Genomic DNA, 12886 nt, shown 5'->3' with positions numbered 1-12886 from the left:
TTGGCCCGCAACCGTCATAAGGATCGGGTAAATATCATGCTAGAGCTGCATAATGACTCCGCTTGAAGATACGAGAACGGTATCGATGAATATTCTGTTTCTTCAGGTCTATGTGATATTCTCCTTATTCGCCTTTCAATGATGATTTGAAGTCCTTTTGACATCTCAGCCCTGTTATTTGAATTGACAACCGCGCGTTTGATCTTCAGGGGATCTTACTTCAACAACTGAATCATGGCTTCGCTACAGGCTCTAGAAGCCCACCATAACAAACGAGTTCAAAAGTCACTAGTCAATTGACATTATTTCTCAAGTCCGACGAATAAGCGTCAATATGGGGGACAAACATCTTCTATCTTTGACCGTTTCTGAGATTTCAAGTCATCCTTAGTTCGAACCGGGAGGTTCTGAATTGGAAGTGAGATTCCCTTCCCCGAACGCGCAGTGTCGGTAGTATTTGAGCACATATTGGATGCGCGTAGCACTATATCTCTTTCGCCATTTACCGAATTTCCTGGCGTTTCTTCAGAAATAAGTATAGTAGGCGCCTCAGAAATAGCTGTGGATGAAGAGGAATAAGCTCTCTTGCGGGACTTTGGTAAGTTCGAATCGGTGATGCCAGTTGGGTTGAGTTCGGCCAGATCCGTCAGATCTTCAAACTCATATCCACGATCATAAAAGCTCTTGTGTCGTAACCACCTTTGAATCTCGGCGTGATTGTGGTTCTGAGACCTTTTCCCATTCAATGTGTTCGAAGAACTTGTTGCAATTTTGTCTTTGAATTTTAAATGGGAATTCCCACGTGTTTCTTTTGTAGGATGAGCGCGTGAGTCTGGTTTCTCTAGCAGGGTTTCCTTCGTCTGATCTGCTGTAGACACTGGATGATCGATTTCAGAACCTTGAATAGTTTAAGCTCGAAGGATGACTCACTGTCTGTTATCTTTGACTTGAAACACGGAAGAATGATTGACAAAAGCCGTCACTTGGTCATTGATATTGCTACCACAGTGCAAATAGACTCTTCAAGGTTGTACCCAGTCGATTCTGGTTTAAATGTGTGACGCAAACCGAGGAAAGCAAGTGCCAATGAGCCGGTTTAAATAATAAAATCTCTAGGGAGCCGATCGAGGATGACTAGGTATCCCTTTTCACAAGCCATATTCAAATACCCTTTGATCTATGATTAGCGTGTAGATCTGTTCGGTAGCTCTAGTTACTCGCTAGCTCTAGCCTTTAAGAGCTGTGCAAAAGCTGATCCGTAACATCACATAGATTGACAGCAAGGTTTAAGTCGATAAAATGCGTAGAGACCGCGATCAACACAGGATTTTCTAGAATTAGAATATATCTACTCATTGGGCCTATCTCTTAACACAAGTTTGCCTGATAGCACGTTTAAAGAGCTGCGTGAGCAGATCAATCACATTTCAAGTCAGTCAGCGAGAACCGTGCATCTCGAACTTGAATATTCCACGATGGTCTGATCCAAACAGTAGCATATTCCTTGGCTTAAATCACTTTCTCTGCATTTAGACGTGTTAGGATCGCTTCTACTACAACACGCCCTTTGTGGACTATGCCACGAAGGTGTTGACTGGACTTACTTCACAACACACAAAGTTGACAAAGCGGATGAAGACGAAGGATTTGCTGTTGATAATGCACGGGTTGTAACTTGGCGATTCGATGAGATAACTTGGGTTGTTTCGGTGTTGATTGATTGAGAGGTAGTTTTGGACCATTGGGAATTCTTTTCAGACCACGTGGTGGGGAGCGATTGAGCGTCATTCGTAGACCTTGCCTCTGAAGAGAGAGAATGTTGGATTGATTCCACTGAGACTGGCTTCGTCCCCTCCGCCGCGCTAATTGTCGAAGAAACTGCCTGTGGCCATGTTCGTGTGGACGATGTGGCGTCACTCGAGCGGGGAGCCTGTGCGTGTTCGAAGCTAGAGCTAGTTTTGTGGTCGCCCGCAGAGGATAAAAGTGGTTGAACGGAGTACGTGGTTCCTGTCACCCCCGATGAAGATTGATCGAAGACGAAGTTGAGCGATCCGCAGTACAGAACAGATGGGCCCTGGCCTGTGTGGATTAAACCCTACTCTACCATGCAACCTGATCGGAGACTTACACGGCTCTAGGGCACTATTCAGGAATGTGACACAATCGGTGGTAAGCTCTGTAGACCATGAGCTTTGCACCTCTGTCCCATTCGTGGCGAAAGAGATGGTAAGCTGCGTATACTCCGTGCTACTTTGAACGATACCGCAAGCGTGCTCAGTCACTGAAGATGCAGCATCACGAACATGCCTGGAAATCTCGGTGCCAACGGCCTCATAACAGAGCAAAAAGATAATGCTAATAGGAATCAGGTTCATGGTAATTCTGTTTTCAGGCACTGCGGACAGACTAGTAAACACAGGGTTTAACTGGGAAAATTGCATCAGAAACGATATTGTTTCCTGGAGAAGGCTGTCGATGACTTAAATGACTATTGAAACTCGTATTACTTCACGGATAACGAATGGAATGCACGGTTGAAACACGCGGTCAATGAAGCTACCAGTGGTTTTTAATCAACAAAAAATGTTCGGACCATCAGAAAACTTTCTGAAGTTAATACTGGCCCTCCATAAAGATATGCCGGTTGAATGTGAGAGCACAGGTTCAAACATTTTCCACTGGGGGCTGAACGGGCTGTTTGAACCTTGTGGGTAATAGTCGGCAACTCTCAGAAGGTGCCCGCCTCTCTTGGCAGTCTTTTGCTGGCTATTCAGCTGGTAGGGGCATAACACAGATGACTAGAATCTTACTGTCAAGGCCATTGCGCAAGTTTGTACTTGGGACTCAACATACAAACAACAGATGATCAACAAAAAATCAAGCTACTTGATTACGTGACAGGATATCTCTTAATCTACCAAAATTACCCTCGGTACTTGTCACTGTAAATCAGCCGTAAATTCCGGGTATTACTATCACAGACTACGTAAAAGTTGCGAGCACGAGAGCGTATGTATGGTGAACGTATTAGCTGTTACGTAACGACAGCCGTGGCTCAGTCAGATGTGCCACCGTCCCGTACACCCGGTCAGCGTTCGCTTGGCGGAATTCCGCGGTCGCCGAGAAACCTTTATACCAGGTCCGATCTTCAATTCACACTAATGCGCTGTGGTGGACAGTTGTTAGGAAGATAAATTTGTCTGACTGCTGAAACACTTGTGTTCAAGTCTGCTATGTCTTGAAGCTGTCATGCGCATTCTCAACAATGTAGTGCCTCGGTCATTCTCCACGACCAAACTTCTGTATTGTATATTGAACAGCAGAGAGTATAAATTCGGCGGGATCATGGAAGCACTGGATTAAACCACTATGGAAGAGGTGGCTGTGAAATGCTTAGCAAACATACAAGCCTAAATTAGTAGCATACAGTGTCTCATAGATCTCTTCGTAGACAGCCTCAGTGCCCGAAGGACAAATTAAAGGGGAAGAAGTCGTTATCTAGGGAATTGTCTTACCGATGAACAATAGAGCCTTGTTTCTCATTACATATTCAAATCAACACGCCTGCTAAAGGTGGTCCCCTGAGACACGGAATTCTATGAATAGTATACACATGTGTATAACTTCAAGCTATGGTATTTGCGCGCTTGAGTGGCTGTTCGACCTTCGGACCCTAGTATAAAGAGAAATACGCCCCAAAATGACGATCGTAAGACTCCAAAAGACATTTCGTTTTGCGTAGCAGTTGTACATGGCCGGCTTTAAGGTTCTTCTAAACTGTTATTCCAAGTATTCCAATTGAAGGGAAGATGGCTCTTACAACTGTGAGAGCTGTCCGGTCACTGACACTGGCGATTTTGCCATTGTCTGTTGTTTCTTGTATACGTCTGATAATGGCCTTTATGGTGGTCGCCCTTGGGCAACGTGACACCGCGGGATTGGCCCGAATCTCATTCAAGATAATTTTGGAAAAGTAAGGCTTCAATGGCGATTTGTAGAGCAGAATTAGGGCGAGAGAGAACGCAAATTGATAGCGCTGGAGATTGTTGCGCATAAGGTTGTTCTCTCGTTCGAGCCATTCTTGGAAAAGATCATCCCACTCAACAACAGCTGCGTTGGCTATAGCTCCCAAAAACGAAAATTCTTCGATACCAGGGATCAGGACGATCCTTTCGATGAGCTGTCTGAATTCGCATTTCACGGAAAGTGTAAGCCACTTGCTCGCCGTTTTACAGAACTCAAATTCCAGGGGTTTATCGTCATTTCCTCGTTTATGCCTTTCATATAAGACATTAAACAGTTTGAGAGCAGTTTCTTGGCTGGGCTTTTGGACCTTGAAGATAATGTCCTGAAAATCATCTAAACCAGCACTCTCAAGAGCAGCTATCGCAAGAGAACCGCCTGCTTCGATACAGTGGTGCCAAGTTTCGCAATCTCTTTGCCTTACCAGCTCCCGACAAATTATGGCAAAAATATCGTAATGAAGAAAAGTGCGGGTATTGTTCATATCATTGCTAGAAATTGATGCCATTTGATCGTCAATAGAGCCAACTGACTCTCGTCAAATCGCTCATCTGTAACCCAAAACGCATTAGCACTCCGTAACATAAGAAGGTGAACAATACCCACTCAAATTTAGGTCACTATCAATCCAACTCTATCTCTCACAACGTTAAAAGCTCAAGCTTAAATGTCGGGTAGTACTCGATAGGTCAATCAATCGCTCTATCCTAGTACAAAGAAGAGGTCTTGGCACTCATTAGAAAGAGACTGCAAATATTCAATAGATGATAAACAAAGGACTTCAAGGAGCACCTACTCTAAGATTTCTAGAGAAGGAGCTTGTGGGGGAATGTAAAAAATGCATCCAACAAACTGGCCAGTCCAGCTTAAATATGATTGTCTGAGCGGAGAGAAGGGCACGTACTAGCCCCATCATCATGTGACTAGCGTGCTGCGGAAAGCATGGATGTCTCTTGGTGGTTATCTTCGTCCCATTAGTTTAATTTGGCCCGCTCAATAGATTAATCACACTAGTATCTCTGCAGTGAATTCCTTAACATTAGTGCTGTGTATGTTGGTCAGGCCCAGTTCTAATTCTATTGTATACCCAAATCTGTGGAAGAGAGCTTGGCTAAACTCCAATCCGTTGAAGCTTGGGCTTGGAAAACAGGGTCGAGCTTCGCTGCCGAAAAGACCGAACTTATCCACATCACCAGAAAAAGAAGGGAACAATGCCGAAGTTAAATTACTATAAACAGCAGTGTCATCAAACCATCAGCAACTGCAGTTTCTCGGCGTCGTTTTTGACTATGAACCACAATGGAAGGAACAGGTGCAACAGGCTATCAAGCGAGCTACTAAGGTCAGTGTGGTGATTGGGGGGCTGCGGCAGCTTCGGCCTGAACAGATGCGACAGCTATACAGAGAGTGTGTTGTACTAGTTGTTGGATATGCGTCAACTGTGTGGCACGACCCACTGTGAGATAAGACACACCTAAGACAATTACGCACCGTGCAGTGTATGGTACTTATTTATATTCTCTCCGCCTTTTGTACAGTAGCCATATCCACTCTCGAACTCAAAGCTTATATACTGCCCATCTATCGTCGCCTACAAATAGTACAGGATTAATATTTATCAAAAAGATATAAATAGTGGCAGTAGCCTGCATATCGCCTTAGCAAGGGGTCAGGGTAAATGAAATCATCCTTCCATCCATACTGTATACACAAGCTAAATAGGGGCAAATGCATGCAGTGCTCGATCATAAGGGTTGAAAAATGCATATATCATTCCAGGTCCTCCACAATTTAGTAAAAATTTCGTGAAATCAATATTCTCTCTACACATGAACTGTTCATCCTTCCGTCAACCGCCAATCCACGCTGGAAAAACTCGTTCGTGTAGACAAAGCTGAGGCACCATAACAGCAGAAAAGGTAGACCTAGGCCGAGTTGGGGAATTCGCCACCCAGAGCTATCGTATACTTATACTCGACAGTGCCTTGTGTTAGGGTCTGTTCAATATATCCGTAATCGTAGAAGTCGCGGAGCCTGCATGCGCTCTGAATGCTTTTGGCGGGCTCTACCAAAGTTCCACACTTGGTATTAATCGCAGTAGACCCCTGGTAAATTTTTCATTCAGTTTTTGGCTATAACATTTGATTCCGATGTCTTGTACTAACGTAGTTGCAGAAGAAAATAGATGAGAGATTCTGGTTTGATACTCTGGCACAACTATCTGCCGGAACGGAACAAGTTATGTTCTGCACATCGTCCACATGCCTGATATTGGCGTTGGTATCAGTCACATATGCCAATCCAAAGTTGAGAGAACATATCGGATCGTTCGCCTGGAGATATTATTCAGCTGGGAAGTATCAGTTGATCATACGTCATGTGGGGCCTATACCGTGCTTCTTTTGTCTCTCGAAGAAGTGCTATTGATAGGATATATTGGAACATCCAGAAACTAGAGGTAGAATTCAGACGTGATTTTCGCTCCGCGAACCCATAGAGACCTACCGTCTCGCCACTCTCTGCTTTGTAATATTTGTAATCTAATGCGTTAGCCATCTGAATTTGTCAGTCAATATAGTCAATGTATTTGAGCCTTGAACTTACCCCAAGCACTGCAAGCGCAATGCAGATAGACTTGAGACTGGTCATCGACATGGCAATGTGTCGTTTACCTCACTATAAGTGAGTTCAAGAACGACCAGCCATGGAAATGGGTATCCTGCACTCTTAAATGCAGGAGGACCAACGTACATGAGCATTCTAGAGAGGCCTCAAATTGAGGCTTCCTGTATTTTTCAATTTTCTATTCTTTTGCAGCATCGGTGTAAGATCATACTTGACTCCTATTCTATTTTGACTGAGGGCAGCGATTTCATTTGGACCTCATCATTATCATGCCTTTTCTTCCGCATGCAATTTGCGACGCTTCTGGGCAGCCTTAACCAAACCAAGAAAGCATGTAGAACACCGCCATATACTGTTTTACTCCAGAGGAGGCCACACAATTATAATCTTGCACTATTTCAAGTACAAAGGGCTTGAGAACAGATATAAGATGCGAACAAGTCTCAGGCCGCCGAGTGTTGAGTAGCCCTCTACGCCTAAAAAGATTTGCTATATTTTGCACAATTGCCTTTATTCCAGGTACCACCGGCCTACAACGTTCAACCTGATCTAGTACCCTATAGAAAGCTTGCCGAATAACCACTTTTGGACAAGTAGCTGTGAGGTATAGTACCAGTATTGCGCAAAGTGTCCTTATGTGCGCCGTAGTACCGCGAAGAAGTGGACCCCCTTTTATCCATTTGTGCTACTCGAATTAGACACATAATGGCATTTCCTTCTTTACTCCCCTTAAAGAGATCAAGATTCGGACTTGAGAACGATTAGCAATTGCAGCCTCGTCAGACTGAGAATGAGAACCCATGACAATACCTGCTTGCTTTGAGAGCTGGGAAAAGTGCTCGTAACATCTCGACCATTTGAAAATCGGCTGTTGATTACTCACCTCATCAATGATTCAAGTCAATTAGAATGCCATAATTATAGCTTCAAGAATTTGATTAAGAGGCTTGCGATGCTGACAGCAGTGAATTGAAGTATTCCTATTTTTGGTTTCTGTTCACTAAAGACATATGAGTAGGTCCGCAGGCATAACTAGAATTTGATCCATAAACAGCAATGAATGAAGTAAGACGTTTTTCCCTCAGTGCGCCCAGAAGCCTGTCTTAGATTCTCCAAGGCCGAGTCTCCAGCCATTCTCACTGTAAGTCAAGCTTCGATGAAGAATTCCGTTTCGCTTGCAACAGATTGACGATATTCATGTCACCAGACTCTCGAGCCATACCAATCGGATCTAGCCCATTCGAATCTAGAGCATTCAAATCGACTTCGTTTTTTCTGAGTAGAAGCTCAACAACTGCCGTCCTGCGCGAATGCGCAGCCAAGTGAAGCGGCGTTCGATTTGCTTTATCTCGCGAATTCACGTGTACTTTTTCATGCTCAAGCAAAATGCTTGTTATTTCTGTAAAGCCATAGAATGAAGAAAGATGAAGTGCAGTATCTCCGTGCCACTCCTCTGCCTGGTTGACCTCAATTCTCAAGTCTTCGATAAGTAATTTGACCATTGCTGTGTCGTCTCGAAGTACGGCATAATGTAAAGGAGTTTCTGCTCTGATATCGGGAGCATTGACGTTCACCCGTTTGTCTGCGAGCAGCCGGATTGCAACTGCTAAATGACTGTGGATGCAAGCCAAACTCAAGGGCGTAAAGCCCGAGTTCCTTGAGGCGTTCACATCCACATCCCTCTCTTGAAGCAACAAGTCGACCATATTTGCCCTATTATATTTTGAAGCCGCATGCAGGGCTGTCTCTCCTCCCCGTGATCTTCCATTGACTTTTGCGTCTGCTTGAAGTAATAACTTCACGACATCCGCATGCCCATTCTCGACTGCCAAATATAAAGGTGTCGTGCCTCCATTGTCTGTGGTTTCGACATCGCCCCCTTCCTCAATGCATCTGCAAATAGTAGCCTTCTCGCCGTGCTTAGCAGCCCAAATCAGAGCCGAACTCTTATGTTGTGTTGAATTGTACCGGTATAAGTATGGGTTGAGGATGGCATACAATTGCCGAGAGCTCCGGGCCAGGGAATTGATATCATGCTGAAAGTCAAGAGAAACGACAATCATATACATGAGCTCTGTAGGCAAACGGACTAAGGACATGGTATATGGTTTCAGTCGCGAAGTTGCTGATGGGTGGCCAAGGTAATAGGATTATCGAAAACAGCCAGGCGTTGCTGGGCTTGATATGTGGTACTTCAAAGTCACCAAATCGATGAAGAGCGATTGTTAGACAGCTTCGCGCTGGCTATTTATATGCGAACATTGAAAAAGATTACACAGTCCCACACTCGCATGGCAACGATCGCATGATCTTCAGGCACTAGTCTAGGAAACGTAGTTAACAGCTAGACGAGGAGCGGATGGAGCGTGAAACCGAACGGAAATTTCCTTCCATCGCGAACAGGTAAAGCGGCTTTGATGAATCCTTTGAGCTTAGAGAAGATGCCCTGCCCCCGCTCGGGTTGATTGATGACGCTCGTCAGTGGAACAAGGCTTTGAAGTCAGCTACTGCCTTCCCGCTCTACGTTGCCGACACTCGAGGCTGTGTACCGAGACCAGAGCTCTACCTATGTGATAATGGCCAATGAGATAGTATGTGCTCTAGCCACCAGGCATTGGATCTTACAAAAGCACATAGATCTCAAATCCGACGTGGTCTTCCGTATTTTCACGAACCAGCTGAATTTAAACAGCCGTTTACCTGCGGTCTCAAGACCGCCCGTGCTCGTGACAAAATAACCATAACGAATCAATTTTGATCAGGACCAGACAGCGGCTGGTGTAGTTCAAGTCTTGGAACACATAATGTAGTATAACCTCTTAATCAATTATTCATGCTTGAAGTAATAGAGGATCGAGAATTAGTTGAATTGTGGTTTGTCGGTTCAATTGAGTGAATTTCATTGCGTGGACTGCTATGTTAAGAAATTACCGAGCAAGCACACCTTGGTTTCGCTGCCTCAAAAAGTAACCACACGGCTGCCATATCATTCCGCATGACAGCAGCCTTCAGAGCATCGTGGAAAGCTACTGTTCTACTGTCCACGCCTGATTCCGCCTTGCGGAGAAAAAGCTCCAACATTCCCGCACCTTGACATGTAGCTGCTTCCAGTGTTGAACACCCTTCCAAGGTCTCAGTATCTACGATCACCCTTCTGTCTTCAAGGACCAATTTCACAACTGCTGTGTGATTTTGACAGATTGCTGAATATAACGGTGTCTCACCGCTGTCATCCGTCAAATTCACGTTCACTTCCTACTCGAGGAGAAGTTCCACGAGCAATGATACTCCACGTTGCGCAGCTAGGTGGAGAGGCGTTCGATTATGGAGGTCCCGTGAGTTCACGTTCACTCGATCATGCGTAAGTAAGCATGCTGTCGCATCCTCGGGAGCCTGTCGCACGGCTAGATTTAATGGAGCCTCATTATCTGGGCCGCCGGTCAAGTTCACATCCACCTTGGCACTTCCGAGGAACAATTTCACGACTTCCGCAACTCCGATAGCCGCGGCCAGAAGAAGGGGTGTGCAATTGCGACAGTCCTTTAAGTTCGGGTCCACTTCTTTGTCCCCCAGAAGTCGTCTTATAGCTTTCGTATCTAGATAGCTCGCGTGGATTTAGTGACGGTATTGTAGACTTAAGCGATTCCTGATTCATAGCCATCCTTAAAACAAGCAGCTGTAACACACAGAGCCAGCATTGCGTACAGTGTCGGTCTGCTTCCCATGGTACGATGAAAAAGCGGGCCGGTTTGGCTCTTTTTGTATTCATTAAAATAGAAAAATAATGAGATGCCCTATATGGCCCTTTATCGTGATCAGGAATCGGGCACGAGGACGGACGCGATTGCAGGCCAGTTAGGCTGAGAACTCATGACAATAGTTTGCTTGCTTGTAATGGGGAAAGAAGTGCTAGGGAAAATCTAAGCCTCATAAAACCTGGCTATGGATTATTGAACTCGCTAATGTTTCCTGTCAGATAGATTCCAGATGCCATAGTTCCAACATTGAATCAGATGCTTGCAATTTAGCAGCATTGGTACGAAAAGGAGTGAGGCGCCATGCATAAGTGTATGTGCGCTCCACGTTCTCACTCGGAGCTCGAACAAATTGATGTTCCGGCAAGGATCACTGTGACTAACAAGTATCACAGGTTCTCACAGCAGGATATAAATATCCTGCCACACACTAATACCTTCAGATGGACACTGGATCTCGCTGAATCATCCGCAGAAATCTGGAGTAATGCGCCACGAGGGCGGCGAAACATAAACAGACACCCACCGACACAAACTCTGACGAAGCCCTAAAAATCTCAAGGAAGTCATATGGCAATGAACGAGATTCCCAATTTATCTTACAAGATCTGCATGTCGCCCAGATTTAGGTGTCAGTACATGATGAGTAGACATTTGATCGAGCCATACCTAGATAGAATTGCGTCTAGAATTAGTATCCAACTCATCAACCAAGGGCTGCGCAGGAGCACTCAACCAGCGCTTAAACTTCGCTACCTTTTCGTCCACAGCCATTTCAACCTCGATTCCCTTCCTCTCAACATCATTCATGCACTGTTCTCCTTGATCTTCGATTCTATACGTACATTTTTCTGTTATGTCTTCTATTTCCCGTGAACACTCATCAGCCTTAATCTGTATCTCAGTAATGCCATCGTCGATCAGCTCACAGACTTCGGCTTCTTTCGTTTTTCCGAGATCAAGAATCTGATCAGCAGCCTCAGAAATAGCAGTTTTGACAGTGTGGCCGATATATGGCATAACGCGAGTATCAATCATGACATCAACATATTGTCGGATATAGTGGCGGATACGGCACTTGGCCTTGGCAGAGCCACTATTCCTAGACTCAGACCGCGAGTTGATTGCTATGCCTCCCGGTGAAGCCAGCAGATGCCGGTGTCCAGATTGCATTAACACTTCACGGATTGAATCATCAGAAACACCGCAGAGCCTTTGTGCAATACGCTCAAGATTCTCGCGGTCTAGAGCATACGTAAATTGAGTTGGACGAATTGAGGACGGTGAGTGCGAGAGTATACTCGGTGTATTCGCTTCGGTAGGTGAGCCGGGCGATGAGGATGCAAATGTTTGGGTACTCGGCGTGTTAACTTCCGTAGGACAGCCGACTGACGATGGGGATGAAAAACGCGGTCTCTTTTGTCTCTCATCGGAATCAGATTCGTCACGGGAAATTGACCCTTGGTCTAAATAAAGTTGATGAGCTGTTGAAGGTCGGAATATAGAGGACAATGGGAGGAGAAATACCTCTGTAGCGTTTTCTGACCACTGGCGTGGATTTGGAACCTTCAGAGTATAAAGGTGGACTTGATTGCTGCCCTTGGTTGAATGTAGGTCCATCAGTGTAAGGGGGTGGTTCGGTAAAGAGACCGAAGACACGCCAATCTCTCTTGACAACCTTCTGGCGTGCACATTCAAAAGGGTCTTCCTGAACACACTTTTCCTGTAAGGCAACAGAGAAAGTTGTGAGCGGAGCCACTCCGCTTCTCTTGAATTGTCGTGTAGAGAAATGAATGTTCAAAAACCTGGATTTACAGATCTTTGCGAATATACCGAAATTCGAGTCCAGCGGATCAGCTGGATATAAATGCTCTATCCCAGGTTGACAGTAAACAGAGCCAGGTGTATCAAGTGTGAGACTCAGTGTTATCACGTCCTTGATACTTGGAACATGTGCGGGAAGTAAATCAATCCATTCATTTGGGAAGAGACTGACGTTGCTTGGCATGGCTAATGTGCATTCTTGAACTGATTCTGGAGAAATTCTCAAGACCAGTTGTGATCTACCGCTCAAATTAGCGATGTTTGCCTCCAATGTCAGTGATATGGATCCTATGTTAGTATTATCATCGTATGCAAGACGAAAGCGACCAAAGCGAAGAACTTCTGAATCATTTATGGATACAAGTACTGCCTTCTTCGAGGCTAAGGACGATTTTGACGGTGCGGTAGCCATTGTATTGTTGCAGTAATAATTGAGCATAAAAGGAACCCTCGATACAACGAGTAGCCCTCCCTCCCGGGCTTCGGAAAAGTTTTGAGCAGCCCTGACTCGTGTGATAATGGAACAATATAAATGATAAAAAATTGAAAGTAAAAAGTCGTAAAAGCTCTTGCGGTCTGGTCACGAGTGCATGCCCAATCCGAACTAAGTCGGAGAGTCCTATGAAAACACAGGAATGGCAGGACTGGGAGCGAGAGCG

At 45.1% G+C, this 12886-nt stretch overlaps 6 protein-coding genes across 6 annotated transcripts; all 6 read right to left on the bottom strand.

Annotated features, from left to right (window-relative positions):
• Positions 1–1357: 1357 nt before the first annotated feature.
• On the bottom strand, positions 1358–2735 carry BO82DRAFT_27684 (uncharacterized protein). The gene is made up of 3 exons (XM_025631161.1): positions 2129–2735; positions 1605–2079; positions 1358–1523 (listed from the first exon to the last, which is right to left on the bottom strand). The coding sequence occupies exons 1-3, from the start codon at positions 2439–2441 to the stop codon at positions 1433–1435; spliced, it is 879 nt and encodes a 292-aa protein (XP_025485640.1). The 5' UTR covers positions 2442–2735; the 3' UTR covers positions 1358–1432.
• Positions 2736–3660: 925 nt separating this feature from the next.
• BO82DRAFT_396848 (uncharacterized protein) lies at positions 3661–4838 on the bottom strand. The gene is made up of 3 exons (XM_025638869.1): positions 4630–4838; positions 3821–4574; positions 3661–3769 (listed from the first exon to the last, which is right to left on the bottom strand). The coding sequence occupies exons 2-3, from the start codon at positions 4529–4531 to the stop codon at positions 3674–3676; spliced, it is 807 nt and encodes a 268-aa protein (XP_025485639.1). The 5' UTR covers positions 4532–4574; positions 4630–4838; the 3' UTR covers positions 3661–3673.
• A 1032-nt stretch (positions 4839–5870) lies between these two features.
• BO82DRAFT_396847 (uncharacterized protein) lies at positions 5871–6678 on the bottom strand (the record flags this gene model as incomplete). The annotated part of the gene is made up of 4 exons (XM_025638868.1): positions 5871–6128; positions 6189–6356; positions 6529–6579; positions 6628–6678. 4 exons carry the CDS (start codon positions 6676–6678, stop codon positions 5949–5951), a joined length of 450 nt encoding a protein of 149 aa, XP_025485638.1. The 3' UTR covers positions 5871–5948.
• A 1457-nt stretch (positions 6679–8135) lies between these two features.
• On the bottom strand, positions 8136–8534 carry BO82DRAFT_242474 (ankyrin repeat domain-containing protein; the record flags this gene model as incomplete). Its single annotated transcript, XM_025630802.1, has 1 exon — positions 8136–8534. A coding segment is annotated over one exon (399 nt), but the record flags the coding sequence as incomplete, so codon positions are not given.
• Positions 8535–9903: 1369 nt separating this feature from the next.
• BO82DRAFT_298709 (ankyrin) lies at positions 9904–10257 on the bottom strand (the record flags this gene model as incomplete). The annotated part of the gene is made up of 1 exon (XM_025631996.1): positions 9904–10257. A coding segment is annotated over one exon (354 nt), but the record flags the coding sequence as incomplete, so codon positions are not given.
• Positions 10258–11072: 815 nt separating this feature from the next.
• BO82DRAFT_379568 (uncharacterized protein) lies at positions 11073–12639 on the bottom strand (the record flags this gene model as incomplete). Its single annotated transcript, XM_025637696.1, has 2 exons — positions 11073–11869; positions 11931–12639. The coding sequence occupies 2 exons, from the start codon at positions 12637–12639 to the stop codon at positions 11073–11075; spliced, it is 1506 nt and encodes a 501-aa protein (XP_025485635.1).
• Positions 12640–12886: the final 247 nt, after the last annotated feature.

Source organism: Aspergillus uvarum (genome assembly GCF_003184745.1).
Source record: "Aspergillus uvarum CBS 121591 unplaced genomic scaffold BO82scaffold_124, whole genome shotgun sequence".
Classification (NCBI taxonomy): Eukaryota; Fungi; Ascomycota; class Eurotiomycetes; order Eurotiales; family Aspergillaceae; genus Aspergillus; species Aspergillus uvarum.
Note: the sequence above shows the minus strand (reverse complement) of the source record. Positions and strands in the feature narration are given on the sequence as shown.

Excerpts from the sequence above, each read along its gene's own strand:
- BO82DRAFT_396848 (XM_025638869.1), bottom strand. The coding sequence starts at position 4,531 with ATGGCATCAATTTCTAGCAATGATATGAACAATACCCGCACTTTTCTT. Across the intron at positions 3,770-3,820 it reads ACCGGACAGCTCTCACAGTT|AACCTTAAAGCCGGCCATGT; the intron begins GTAAGAGCCATC and ends ACAGTTTAGAAG.
- BO82DRAFT_27684 (XM_025631161.1), bottom strand. The coding sequence starts at position 2,441 with ATGCAATTTTCCCAGTTAAACCCTGTGTTTACTAGTCTGTCCGCAGTG. Across the intron at positions 2,080-2,128 it reads GAATAGTGCCCTAGAGCCGT|GCCAGGGCCCATCTGTTCTG; the intron begins GTAAGTCTCCGA and ends TAATCCACACAG. Across the intron at positions 1,524-1,604 it reads TCAACTTTGTGTGTTGTGAA|AGAAAGTGATTTAAGCCAAG; the intron begins GTAAGTCCAGTC and ends GTCTAAATGCAG.